The sequence below is a fragment of the Caretta caretta genome, chromosome 7, assembly GCF_965140235.1.
Source record: "Caretta caretta isolate rCarCar2 chromosome 7, rCarCar1.hap1, whole genome shotgun sequence".
NCBI lineage: Eukaryota > Metazoa > Chordata > Testudines > Cheloniidae > Caretta > Caretta caretta.
The window spans coordinates 50,966,467-50,980,830 of NC_134212.1; the positions used below are offsets into that span (position 1 = coordinate 50,966,467).

General features: G+C 54.1%; 1 protein-coding gene across 1 annotated transcript in view; it reads left to right on the forward strand.

The window, feature by feature from the left end:
* LOC125639443 (protein bassoon) overlaps positions 1-10,346 on the forward strand; it is a 112,096-nt gene extending 101,750 nt beyond the window's left edge. Inside the window, exons 7-9 of the mRNA XM_048856491.2 lie at positions 364-418; positions 5,011-5,108; positions 6,748-10,346. Of these exons, the coding sequence (XP_048712448.2) occupies positions 364-404 (41 nt within the window). The 3' untranslated portion in view covers positions 405-418; positions 5,011-5,108; positions 6,748-10,346. The remainder of the gene's footprint in view (positions 1-363; positions 419-5,010; positions 5,109-6,747) is intronic.
* Positions 10,347-14,364: the final 4,018 nt, after the last annotated feature.

The window sequence follows — 14,364 nt, forward strand, 5'->3', positions numbered from 1 at the left end:
ATGGCTCTAGACTATTCTCAGTGGTAGCTGATGACAGAACGAGGAGTAATGGTCTCAAGTTGCAGTGGGGGAGGTTTAGGTTGGATATTAGGAAAAACTTTTTCACTAGGAGGGTGGTGAAACACTGGAATGCGTTACCTAGGGAGGTGGTGGAATCTCCTTCCTTAGATATTTTTAAGGTCAGGCCTGACAGAGACCTGGCTGGGATGATTTATTTGGGGATTGGTCCTGCTTTGAGCAGGGGGTTGGACTAGATGACCTCCTGAGGTCCCTTCCAACCCTGATATTCTATGATTCTATGAATGATGATACCTCACAGTGCCATTGCATGCCTCACCGCCCTCTTTTCTTTGCCCATCACAGCGGTGTCAGCATTCGGAAAGAAATTCACGTCGTTCTGGTGAGCAAATGCTGCAAGGTGAGTCACACTCAACTGCCCCAATGCCCCATCCCATGGCCATCCTGATGTATGAACCTTTGCCTCCCCACAGCTACTCTGACACACCAGTCCTCACCTCCCCAAAGCCGCCGCAATGCACCAGCCCTCGTCTCCCCACAACTGCCCTGACGAACAAATCCCACAGCCACCCAACATCCCAGCCAACACCACCCCTCAGTGTGCCAGCCCTTACCTCCTCACAGCCACCCCAAAGCACCAGCCGTCACATCCCCACAACTGCCCCAATGCGCCAGCCATCGTCCCCCACCAGCCGCTCTGATGTGCCAGCCCTTGTATCCCCACAGCAGCCCCAAAGTACCAGCCCTGGCCTCCACACACCTATCCTGATGCGCCAGCCCTCACCTCCCCGTAGCCACCCAGATGTGCCAGCCCTCGCCTCCCTACAGCTGCCCCGAACCACCATTCCTCGCCTCCCCACATCCAGTCTCAACCACAAGCCCTTCCCTCCCTGTTGCCACCCCGAAGCACCAGCCCTCAAATACCCACAGCCACCCTGACAAGTCAGCCCTCGCCTACCTACAACAACACTGATGCTCCTGTCCTCACCTACCTACAACTGCCCTGACGCACCAGCCATCACCTACCCTCAGCAACCCCAACGCGCCAGCCCTCGCCTCGCCTTGCCCTGATGCATCAGCCCTTGATTCCTCACAGCCACCCTGATATGCCAGCCATCGCCTCCCCATAACTCTTCTGACGCGCCAGCCCTGACTTTCCCAAAGCCACACTGATGCACCAGCCCTCGCCTCCCCAAAGCTGCTCTGACATGCTAGCCCTCGCCTCCCCGATGCATCAGCACTCGCCTTCACACAGCAGCCCCAATGCACCAGCCCGCCCCTCCCCACAACAGCCCCAATGCACCCGCCTTCACATCCCCACAACAGCCCTGACACACCAGCCCTCACTTCCCCACAGCCACCCTGATGCACCAGTCCTCGCCTCCCCATGGCCGCTGTGACGTGCCAGCCCTTACCTCCCCACGGCCACCATGATGCGCCAGCTCTCACCACCCTGACGCTCCAGCCCTTGCTTCCCCACAGCTGCCCTAACATGCCAGCCGTCGCTTCCCCACAGCTGCCACAATGCACCAGTCCTCGCCTCCCCACAGTTGCCCTGATGCACCATCCTGTGGCCACCCAATGTGCCAGCCCACACCACCCCCCAGTGTGCCAGCCCTCGCCACCCCATCAAAATCCCAAGGCACCAGACCTCACCTCCCAACAAGTGCCCTGACGTGCCAGTCCTCACCTCACCAGAGCCACCCTGATGCGCTAGCCCTCACTTCCCCATTGCCTCCCTGACACACCAGCCCTCGGACACCATGGCCCCCCCAAAGCACCAGTCATCGCCTCCCCACAACCACCCTGATGTTCACCTAACCTCATCTCCCTACAGCTGCCCTGATGCACCAGCCCTCACCTCCACATAACTGCCTGACGCACCAGCCTTGCCTGACCATAACTAACTTGACGAACCAGACCTCACTTCCCCACAACCGCCCTGATGCAGCAGTCCTTGCCTTTCCACAACCGCCCTAAACCACCAGCCCTTCCCTCCCCATTGCCACCCCGATGCACCAATCCTCCTCTCCCCACAATGGCCCCAATGCACCCACTTTCACCTCCCCACAATGGCACTGACGTGCCAGGCCTCACATGCCACAGCCACCCTGATGCACCAGCCCTCGCCTACACACAACCGCCTTGAGGCGCGAGCCCTCGCCTATACACAACTGGCTTGATGTGCCAGCCCTCGCCTACCCACAAGTGCCCTAATGTGCCAGCCTTCGCTTCCCCACATCTGCCCTGACATGCCAGCCCTCGCCTGCCTACAGCTGCCCTGATGTGCCAGCCCTCGCCTCCCCACATCTACCGCAACGTACCAGCCCTCGCTTCCCCACAACCACACTGATGCACCAGCCCTCGCCTCCCCACAACAGCCCTGATGCCCAGCCTTCCCCTCCCAACAGCTGCCCCGAACCATGAGCCCTCGCCACCCCACAAACACCCTGACATGCCAGCTCTTGCCTCCCCATGGTTTCCCTGATGCACCAGCCCTCGACTCACCACAGCTGCCGTGACACGCCAGCCCTTGCCTCCCCACAGCCATCCCGAAGCACCAGCCGTCGGCCCCCCCATAGTTGCCGTGATGCGCCAGCCCTCACCTCCCCACAGCCGCTCTGACACGCCAGCCCTTCTCTCCCCATAGCAGCCCTGATACACCAGACCTTGCCTCCCCACTGCTGTCATGATGTGCCAGTTCCGCAACATACCAGACTTTCCCTCCGCACAACCTCTGAGGTCGCAGCCCTTGTCACCCCACAGCAGTCTTTACATGCCAGCCCTTGCTTTCACACATCCGCCCTGACGCTCCAGCCCTCACATCCCCACATACGCCCTGATGCACCAGCCCTGGCCTCCCCACAGCCACCCACATCTGCCAGCCCTTGCCTCCCTATGACTGTCCTAATGCGCCAGCCCTCACCTCTCCATAGCTTCCCTGATGCACCAGCCCTCCCTTCAACACAGTTTATTAATTGGATTTATTAACGGATCCCTCCCCACAGCCGCCCTGACGCTCCAGCCCTCGCCTCCCCACAGCCGCCCTGATGCACCAGCCCTCTCCACCCCACAGGCACCCTGATGCTCCAGCTCTCTCCACCCCACAGCTACCCTGATATGCCAGCTCTTGCCTACCCACAACGGACCTGACATGCCAGCCTTCGACTACCCACAGCTGCCCTCACGCACCAGCCTTCGTCTCCCCACAGCCACCCTGACGTGCCAGCCATTGCCCCCTGTAACAATGCTGGTTCTGGCAGGACCCAACTGAGAGTACCAATTCAGGACAAATTGCTTAAAGCATGGCAATAACAGCCCAGGGCTGGGGTTCCTTTGCACACCAAGGCAAACCAAACCAGCCAAACAGAGAACACTTTGGTTTTACCCCACTGGCTATCCAGAAGTCATACGAGCAATTCCCTTAGACACTTCAGTTTCCCAGTATCACTACCATTGCCACTCATTATAGGGATGAATGGTTATGAAAACCAATACCCCAGTAAAAGAAAAAATGTTCTCCCAATCCCAAAGGACCAAGCCCCAGATCCAGGCCAATATACAAATCAGATCTTACCCAAAAATCATGCTGTTGCCAATCCTTTAGAATCTAAAATCGAAAGGTTTATTCATAAAAGGAAAAAGATATAGATGAGAGCTAGAATTGGTTAAATGGAATTAATTACATACAGTAATGGCAAAGTTCTTGGTTCAGGTTTGTAGCGGTGATGAAATCAACTGGAGGTTCAAATCAAGTCTCTGGAGTACATCCATAGCTGGGATGGGTCATTCAGTCCTTTGTTTAGAGCTTCAGTTTGTAGCAAAGTCCCTCCAGAGGCAAGAAGCAGGATTGAAGACAAGATGGAGGAGCTGCAGCAGCCTTTTATAGTCTCTTGCCATGTGGTCTCCTTTCTTTGTTCCAAAGACAAGCATTCCAGCACATGGCATGAAAAAACCTTTGAGTTCTGTCCATAGGCATGTCCCTGCATTCCTTGCTGAGTCACAAGGTGTAGCTGCCTTCTCTCAATGGGTCATTTGTATAGCTGATGGTCCTTAATGGGCCATCAAGCAGGCTAGACAGTACTGATGCCAAATTGTCTGGGGTGTCACCCAGAAGCATAGCACAAGTTTGAAATACAGACAGTATAGAGCCAATACTTATAACTTTAAATACAAAAATGATACATGAATACAGATATGCTATCTGTATCATAACCAGCAAACCATAACCTTGTCTTAGACACCTTATTCAAGATTTGGTGCCACAATGATCTATACAGTCCCAGTTTATGTCAGTAACGTCACACTCCCCACAACTGCCCCAACACACCAGCCCTTGCCTCCCCACAGCCACCGTGACACACCAGCCCTCATCTCCCCACAACCACCCTGACAAACTAGCCCTCGTCTCCCCACAACCACCCTGACAAACCAGCCCTCGCCTCCCCACAACCACTCTGAAGCACCAGCCCTCTCCACCCCACAACCGCCCCAAATAACTAGCCCTTGTTTCCACACATCCACCCTGATGCCCCAGCCTTCTCTACCCTACTATTGCCCTGCTGTATTGGCCTTGCCTGATGTTCCGGACTAGGTGTGTGGGCTTTAAAGTGTCTGAGGAGGATGGGAATGGGTGAGAGCTTCCTGAGCTATGTCTGCAGAGGCCTGGGAATCAGCCCATCCAGCCCCCATCCATTCCCCACCAACCCATTCCCCGACTCCTTGGCCCCCATTAGCCCCTGCCACTTGCCCAAGTCACTGTCCCTCCAGCCACTCACCTGCTCCATACCCCACCAGCTGCCACCCACCGTGTGCCCCCTCATTCTCCACCCACTCTCCAGCCCCTGCACACTGCACTGACCTCCCATCCTCTCTCCTGCCCAGTAACCCACCTGCTATTTGCTGACTGCACCGCCCTGCTCAGGCGGGAATTGCCTGCGGGTGCCTCTCATTAGATGCCCCAACCCCCCCACCACCCTCTTCCGCCGACAGGAGGCTGGGAAAGCGGGTGGCGATCTAGTCTTCGCAGTGGAAAAACCTATGAAGAAACCAGTGAATTCAGCAGGCAACGTTGGACTCTGGGTATAACAGTGAGTGCCCCTGGGTACAGCCGTGAAGGTGGGGTCTGCTTGGGGTACAGCTGCAAGGGGGACTGCTAGGGATGCAGCTGCATGAGGGTCTGATGGTACAGCCGCATGGAGTTCTGATGGTACAGCTGCATGGAGGTCAGGGGTACAGCCACATGGGGGTCAGGGTACAGCTGTGAGGGGAACTGCTGCTTTTTGCCTTTTGCAGATTGGATTATGTGGAAATTTAGTGCTCGTGAAATTAATGCCCATGGGCAGGGTCAGGCACACAACAAGCTTCCTCCCTCTGCTCTGCCAGTGCCTCTCAAACACCCGCCTTGCAGCCACCAGCTAGCCCAGCCCCATTCCACAGCCCCTGCTAGCCCAGCCCTGGGCTCCCCACTCTCCCAGCTCTGTCGGAGCCCTCTCTCCCAACCCACAGACCTCTGACATTCCAGCCCTGGGCTTCCCCCTCCCCCAGCTCTGCTGATGCACCTCATTCCCAACCCACAGCTCCCTGCTGTTCCTGAAAAGAGTATGCCTGTCGCTGAAGCCATGTGTGGGCTTTGTGCTGATACCAGAATGCTCATTTCCCATGTGCCATCAGACTCAGTGCATTGGAGAGCAAAATGCCTGAGCACTGAGAAGACACTGGGCCAAGGTGTGGTACATTTGCTGTATGATGAAGCTGGCAGGGCGAAGATGGCTGGAAAAGGGCAGTGCCCCCCAAGCCAGGAGTGGATGGGCCATTTGAGAGGCCCTTGTCCCAGTGAGAAGAACAAAGTGTGTGAGGGGCTCAGCCTATCACTCCCTTCTCTGGGAACCAGACCCTGCCCCATGCCATCTCCTGGGCAAGGCAGCCAGGCAGCTATTGCCCTAGGCTGCTCAGTGTCCAGGCCGGCTCCCCCAGCCCTGCTCTCACCAACATTCGCACCCTATGCGGCTGTTCACACGGGTACAGCAGAGGGTCTGACAGGGCAGGCTGGTCCCTGTGGTGTGGGCACTGCATGGAATGTAATAACAGTCCCTGCCTGGGAGAGCTGGGAGTGAGAGATGGGACTGCCGGCCCATGTTTCCCCACAGAGATGAGTTGATCGCTCTTTGGCTGCCACTGCCCCAGCACCCTCCCCACCAGCCCTTTGCCAAGGGGGACTGGATGACACTGTAGCTGCTGAATCATGGCATGCCCAGGCCACTCCTCCTGCTTGGAGCATTACCCACTGCTTGGGTGTCTCTGGGCTGCTGAACCCCTGCCTGGCAATGGGTAGCTGAACAGCAGAGCTATGGCAGGAGAGCTGCGGGAGCCTGGCCTGGCTTGCTGGGGAGGTGGCGGGGCTGCAGTGCCAATTTGCAGAGGGTGAAATGCACAGATCTGAGCCCAGATTTAAGCTAAGGGCCCACTGGGGCTGGGCAGTTCATTGGGTCAGGAGTTCCTCAGCCATCTCCTTGATCGTAAACAGACTACACACTCCTCCCATTGGCCACTGTGCCTGCAGAGAGCTGTTCCCAAGCTAGAGGGCTGTGTGTGCCAAGGGGGGCAGGAGGAGCAGGAGTGATAGCAAAGCACTTGGAGCTCTGTCATGGATCAGGGCCCATTGCACCAGGCGCTGCACACACACACAGTTGTCAATGATCTCTCTGTCTCTTTCTGTCTCTCATCAAGCTTTTGAAACCATGGAAACCACTAGGCTGCTTCACAGATTGCAAGGCCAGAAGGGCCCAGCGTGACCTGGAAGGCCGAAGAGACGATGTTGGGTCTCACTGAGCAAACCAGGCCTTTACCTGTAGCAAGCTTCTTCAGAGCCTTGAGGCAGCACTGCAGGAGGACACTGACCTCTTCTTGGCTCTGTGTACTGTCTGGAGCAAGCCATGGGAACACCCACACAGCTTAGTGTCCATCAGGAACATTGCCAAAGCATGGGCCTGTACCACAACGTGACTGTCACAGAGGTGGGGTTTGCCCTGCTCTCAGAGAATACTTCTGAGCTTGTGCAGGACTGGTCCCTCCTGTGGTCTCCTTGGGCCGGGGATCTGATGGGGGGACCACTGGCCCATTCTTGAGATTATACACAGAGTTGCTCATGGACTGAATCTTAACTCTAGTTTCTTCATAGGTTTTTTTCCCTCTCTCTGAGCCATGTATGAGTCTAGGGCTGGCAGCTGAAGGCTCCAATCTCCTTCACATTCCAGTTTGCCCCATTGGCCCCTCCGCATGCGCAGCATTCCTGTACTCTCACCATCCCTGCGACGGAAAGCGTTCCACACCCCCATCCGGGGGATTGAGAGAACTTCAATTAGGACCTAACACTGTTTCCTTACTGAGATACGAGGCCATAGGACTCTGAAAGGCAGTGCGTAAACTGGCTGATTTTTCCCAAAGCAGATACTGGCCAGGCATGTCTCTCAGCCGCCCCAAGCCATCCTGAAGCCATTCTAAAGCATTCAAATGGCAGTGCTATCCATTGGTAACATCACACATTGTTTTATGTATGCCCGGGTATTATTTTTATTTCCATAACAGCCTTAATCATTCCACTTTGATTTACATCTATACCTCATCAACACCCAGGGGCTGGGGGTTTCTTGTTTCTTTTTGGTTTGGTTTCCTTTGTATTGAATTCTCTTTCCTTTCTGCTTTGTGCTGAGTTAGCACCCAGGCTGTTGTCTGTAGAAGCAATAGAGTCCAGAAGGCTATAACGAGCACAAGATCAGGAGAGCGCTGCCTCTGCCATTCTCCTTCTTATTACTGTGCAATTCAAGTCCTTCTTAAGCCATTGCATGCTCATAAAGATGGAGGAGCTACTCACAGCAAAATGTTTAACCTTCGAGGATAAAGTTCCTCAGACCGTAACCCAGGAGAGCAGAAGGAAACCAAATGGAAAGCTTGTTTCACCGTAGAGAAATCAGCAAGTGTACAAATATTCTGGTTTTCATTTGTTTGTGTTGTCAGTTTCCTGCCAGTCTCTTGTTCATGCTGAGCATGCTCAAAACAACAGTTCATTGGTGTGATCCATCAGAGCTTCCATCCACCTTGGGTAACCGCGAGCTAGTCTCATGTCTAATGTTCTATGCAATGAAATACAAAATTGAAAAAATCCTGTTAATATTTACTAAGTTCAATGTTCTGTATAAGGATTTAATTGCAACTGTGCTATTGATACTCGATAGTGATCTTTATAGCAAACACCCATGTGTATAACATTTCAATTAGTGGCATGTTTGACCCATCGAGGGACACTTTGCCAAAGGCGTGTGACTGTCCTGTAGTAGAGCATGGCTTGCTACTTTTCTGCATGCTATCATTTACGTTTAACGCTTGCAGTTCTTTGCTTGGAGGATTTTTTTCTCATTGGTTCATCTTCGATGTTGAATGCTAGTAGCAGATTTATGCACTTGTTTTTGATGGCACAGTCCCAGTGTGAAGCAGAACATCCTGCAGCTGATGAGTCTGAGTTCTCTGCCTCTTGCCCTGCAGTGGCTACCAGGGTCCAATACACAGCACCACCAGGGGTTCCCTGAGATAGGCCTTTGTCCAGCCCTGGCCCATTTCAGAATAGGCAAGCAGGCAACAGGTAGGGGGGTAGGGGGAGAGAAAGACAGTATGGAACAGCTCTGGAAATTGGTTTTAGAATTTCTGCACTGAAACCTCCCTGCCCTGCTTTGTGAGGCTGAGAGGTCTCATAGTGGTGTCAGCTCTCAATGCTGCTCCTTCCCGTGACTGAAGAGCCCTGAACAACTACCCCAGGAATCCATGGAGAGAAGACTAAGCATGGCCCAGTAATAGAAAAGCGAAGCAGACTGCCCCACAGTTGCAATGCCCTCCCTGCCAGTAGCCACCTGGCTGAGCCCTGTGTTTTCACAAGCTAGATGAAGACTGTAAAGCCCTTTCAGGCAAGCGGGCATTGCAAAGAGACGGGGCCGGAGCCTTCTCTGTGGCCCTGGGCACTGTGAGCCTGTGGGGACTGGGCAGGACCCGGGGGTGCCCACCACATAACTCATTCTGCAGTGTGCACCAGCTTGGCTGTGCCAGATTGGTGAGTGATCGGCCCAGACACATTCTCCTTCTCGGATCCCAAAGCACCTCCGTCCAAGAAGCTTGGGCTCTGCACTCTGCTTAGGGCTTGCTGCACTGTCCTCCCATTCTCTCAGCCAGGGGTACCCGAACCTGCCCAAGCCAGGCTTATGTCAGCAGCCTGCCCCAAGGCCAACATTAACTGGGGCAGAATGAATCCACCCTCCCTGTTAGTAGAGAGGTGCCACTGACAGAGACTACAGGTCCCAGTATGCAATGCTCTGTCTTGGAGCTGGAAATGGTTACCACCATGGGCCTTGTTGTCTTGAAAGAGGCACTTCAGCCATCCTTGCAGAACAGCAGGCACCAAGTGATCTCATATATGGTTCCAGGCACAGATGGTTGGAACGAGCACCAGCATCTGCACTGTTCTGGGTCGGGTACCATGGCCAGGTTGGGATCTTGTGCACATGCCAAGACACCCCTGAGGAGTGGCTGGAGCTGCTGCACATTGACACTGGGTGACCTGCCAAACCAGACTCTCTCTGCGTTGCAGAGACCTTCACATCACAGAGGGGAGCCCCCCAGGGCTGTGACACCCATGCTGCAGCTGGGAGGAACCCCAGGCTCTGTAGACAGCTGCTGAGATCCGAGCCGTGAGGCCCTGATTCGATGGAGACCATGGAAAGGAATGGGACCCCCCCCCCATTATTGATCGCCATGGGATCCGGGAGGGTGCAGCTGATACCCCATGTCTGAGGTCAGGGAGCATGGAGGGATGTTGCAGAAGCTGCATGTTTCTGGGATCATGTGCAGGCTCAGAGCAGTGTTCTGCCTGGGCATGGCATGGGGGTGGGTCAGTACTAGCTGTGGATCTGTGCAGATTACTGTGGCCTTGTCTACAGGGGGTGGGTATTTTGACAGGTAGCACTGCTGTTGGCTGTTCAGTGGCTGGTGTGAATCGGACCTTTGGGCTCACTCTAGTTCACTGCAGCCAACTGCTTGCAGTGCCATAGTCACTGACTGAGCCTCTGGGTGGTATATCGGCACAGAGGCCACGTTCTGATGGCCATGGAGGCTGAGTTCTCCTCTCGCCATGCAGGGCTCCTTGCTGGAGACTCCGGCACATGGCGGGAGTGCTGGGGGTCTGAGGGGGGTTGCACCATGGCTTCCCAGGTCACATCAGCCCCCAGGATAGAGGGCATCCACTTCTAGAGCTCTTGATGCAGCATCTTTCACCAGCACCACACTCATTGTAAGCCAAGGCCGGCCCAGCACTTGGAGCGTCACTGTCGCTGAGGGATTGGGAGTCAGTCCCTCCCCAGCTGTGCCAGGAGCATTTCCCTCCCACCTCCTGCTTAGGTGCTGCAGCTCAGACAGGAGGCAAAGCCAGGCCCCTGGCCTAGGTGTGCCAGAGCGAGGGGGACAGAGCCCTTTGCTTAGCCAGGCTGTCGGAGAGTGCAGAACAGCAGTCCCCAGGTCAGAGCTTAGCAGGGTTAGCCTGCCCAACATGGCACTGCAGACATGGCCACACTGCAGTTGACAGGCAGGCAGTTAGTCATGGACCAAGTACAGCTGCTGGGCACTAAGCCTGCTGATCTGCACTAGCCACACTCGTGGGCAGCATGGTGCCAGCCCAGCAGGTGATGCAGAACAGAGAGATCTCACTCTGTTAACATCCTGCCCATCCTGGGCATTGCCCAGGTGTGCCCACTCTCAGCCTTGGCTGCCAGGGGCTCGCTTGGGGTACTGGTTTAGGTAGACGAGTCAGCTAGTCCTGAACACAGAGCCTCGCTCTTGGGCTTCTGCTGTTTTGCTCCTTCGAAGGGGGCAGGCATGGCTGTCCTTGCCCCAGGCAGCAGGATGTTGCTCTAGGGTCCTCTAAGGCGATTTCCCCCCAATGACAAGTGCATAGTCTGCATATGCTTCTCCAGGGCTCTAGCTGGGCTCTTGCCCTCCGCTGGTTTGCTCAGCAGTGGCTGAACCAGCCCCCTCCATTTCTGCCATGTAAATAGTTGTACAGTGTGGAATCTCCAGTGGTACTGACAACAAAACCCAGCAAGGCCACGGTGTGCCTCTCGCTGCCCAGCACACTGGCCACACGTCTGTGGTGGGCTCGCTGCGCTGACCACTCTTGTTATCCGCTCCCCGTGCTCACATTCCTGGGGGCTTTCCTTTGCATTGGTTTTTGGAGCGGGGAAGAGGTGCTGTACAAAGCTCAAACAAAAGAACAAATTGCCAGTTGTAAGTGAAATGACCTTGTGAATGGTGTGTCGTCCTGCTGTGCTCTGTGAGAACATGTATTTCAGTGTGCCACCTCCTGTATTGTGACTCCCTCCGAGACGTTGCCCTACAAGGTATTTCTGTGGGAACAGAATAAAAGGACTTGCTAGAAATCAGAGGGTGCCATGACTTGATGTGTACCAAGTGAGATTACACAGCAAAGTGGGGCTGGAGCACACTGAGGAGAACCGGTCAGCCCAGAAGGTGACAGGCACTAGCAACTAGCAGCTGCTGGATTGAGCTGAATGGGCATGACCAACAGCACTGGGGTCCCCAGTGAGCAAGTCTGGGTTCAGCCAGGTTTGGTGGAACAATGGCTTTGCCCCCGAGCACAGCTGTGTTCATTGTGGGACAGGTGGGGAGCAGAGTTGCCTGCATCCCTGCTCTGCTGGATCCAAGCCGCAGCCTGATGAGGCTATGTCTATACTACCGCGGTAAGTCAACCTATGTTACGCAATTCCAGCTACCTGAATAATATGGCTGGAGTTGACGTACCTTAGGTCGAGTTACCAGGGGGTCTACACCACGGGGGGGGGGGGGTCAGTGGGAGAAAAATGGAATGGGTTACCTAGGGAGGTGGTGGAATCTCCTTCCTTAGAAGTTTTTAAGGTCAGGCTTGACAAAGCCCTGGCTGGGAAGATTTAGTTGGGGATTGGTCCTGCTTTGAACAGGGGGTCGGACTAGATGACCTCCTGAGGTCCCTTCCAACCCTGATATTCTATGATTTACCTTCTCTTCTCATCAGGGGTAGAGTATAGGGGTCAACTGGAGAGCGATCTGCTGTCGATTTCGCAGGTATTCACTAGACCCACTAAATTGACCGTTGGTGGATCGATCTCAAAGCGTTTAGCTCCACTGTAGTGTAGACATATGAGTCACAGGGGACTCTTGGCTAAGGGGCTGGCTACCTGGTTCGAGGAGACTGGCTGTCATGGAGTTACAGGCTGGGTGCTCTGGAACTGCCCTGAATGAAGTCAGGCAGGACTCTGGAGCAGCGTGTCTCCCCTCAGGGCCACTCTCTCCAGGGCAGCCTGCTCGCCTTCAGCACCTCCTGTGTCTGACCTCGGAGCATTCAGCTCCCTGTGAGCTCCCCTACAGCAAGTCCCCCTGGATGGGCCCTGCACACCACTTCACAATCAGCAGTGACTCCGCCAGCGTAGTGAAACAGAAGCATTCATTAGTTGACAAGAACACAGCGTAGAGCAGAGCTTGTTAGCACTTGTGATCAATTGGATCACAGAAACCCCCTTTGGGACTGCCACTTGATGTGTCTAGACTACCTCTGAGCCTGTTGTCCCTGCCAGCTTGGAACTCCAGTACCTTTCCTGGTTTGAGCCAGGCACTTGGATCTTGCTGCAAACATAGATCCAAGTCTGAACCACGTCCCCCACAAGCTTCAGGCTCAATTGAAAACAGCTTAAGAACTGCTCCTTTCTCCAGCACTCAGATGCCCAACTCCCAATGGGCTCCAAACCCCAAAAAAATCCAATTTACCCTGCACAGCTGTTTGCCCCCCAGCTATTAATACATACTCTGGGTTAAGTAAAAAGTGATTTTATTAAATACAAAAAGTAGGATTTAAGTGGTTCCAATTAATAACAGACAGAACAAAGTAACATAACAAAACAAGCAAAATAAAATAAAACACGTAAGTCTATGCCTCATACAGTAAGAAAACTGAATATAATTAATCTCACCCTCAGTGATTTTCAATAGGTCTCACTGAAGACCTTCCTTGTCTGGGCCCAATCCTTTCCCGCGGTAAAGTCCTTGTTCCTGCTCAGGTGGTAGCTAGGGGATTTCTCATTACTGCAGCCACTTTTGTTCTGTTCCACCCCCTCTTATAGCTTTGGCACAAGGCGGGAATCTTTTGTCCCTCACTGGGTTCCCACCCCTCCTTCTCAATGGAAAAATACCAAGTTAAAGATGGATCCCAGGTCAGGTGACATGATTATATGTCACTGTAAGACTTCATTACCCGCTTGCCAGCACACAGGTGTACAGGAAGACTTACAAGTAAATAGAGCTATCTACAGTCACTTGTCCTGGTTAATGGGAACCACCATTAATGGCCCAAACCACCATTAATGGCCCACACTTTGCATAATTACAATATGACCTCAGAGTTATATTTCATATTTCTAGTTTCAGATATAAGAATGATACATTTATACAAATAGGATGAGCACACTCAGTAGATTATAAGCTTTGTAATGATATCTTACAAGACACTGTGCATGAAGCATATTCCAGTTACATTATAGTCGCACTCATTAGCATATTTTCATAACATCATATGGAGTGCGTCAGACACATAAAGCAGGGTTACAGAAAAGTTCATCTTGGGGGGAATCCAGACCCTTCGGCTGTCCCAGCGTGTCTCAAACCAGGAGACTGACTACCCTGCAGCAACCAGACCTTAGTGCTTTGTCTCTTTTCCAGACAAAAACGTAACCTGGTCTCCACCTCTGTCCTTATTCCAACTTGTCGCAGCTGGCTGGCTCCTGGTAGAGGGGTCCTGGCCATCAGTTACCAGGTTACAAAGTGTACGACCATCAGGGCCAGATCCAGCCTGTGGACCCGGGGCTGTTAGATTTTGTTGGGCCCCTGTATACAATTCTTTTTCCTGGGATGGAGTTTGGTGCAGGAGGGGTCTGGGGCAGGGGATTGGTGTGCAGGAGGGGGTGCAGGGTTCTGGGAAGGAGTTTGGGTGCAGGGATTCTGACTTGGGGCAGGGGAGATGGGTGCAGGAAGGTATGCGGGGTCTGGGAGGGAGCTTGGGTGTATGAGGGGATTCTGATCTAGGGCAGGGGGTTGGGGGTGAAGGATGGGGTGGAATGGGAGCCAATGGGATGGTGCTGGGGGCAGCGCATGGAGCTCCTCCCTCCTCTAGGGGCCACAGAGACTTGTCAGCAACCAGCTGTTTCCAGGAGCTGTGTGAGGCCATGGCAGGCAGCCTACCTGAGCTCCCCTTTTAGAGCCCTG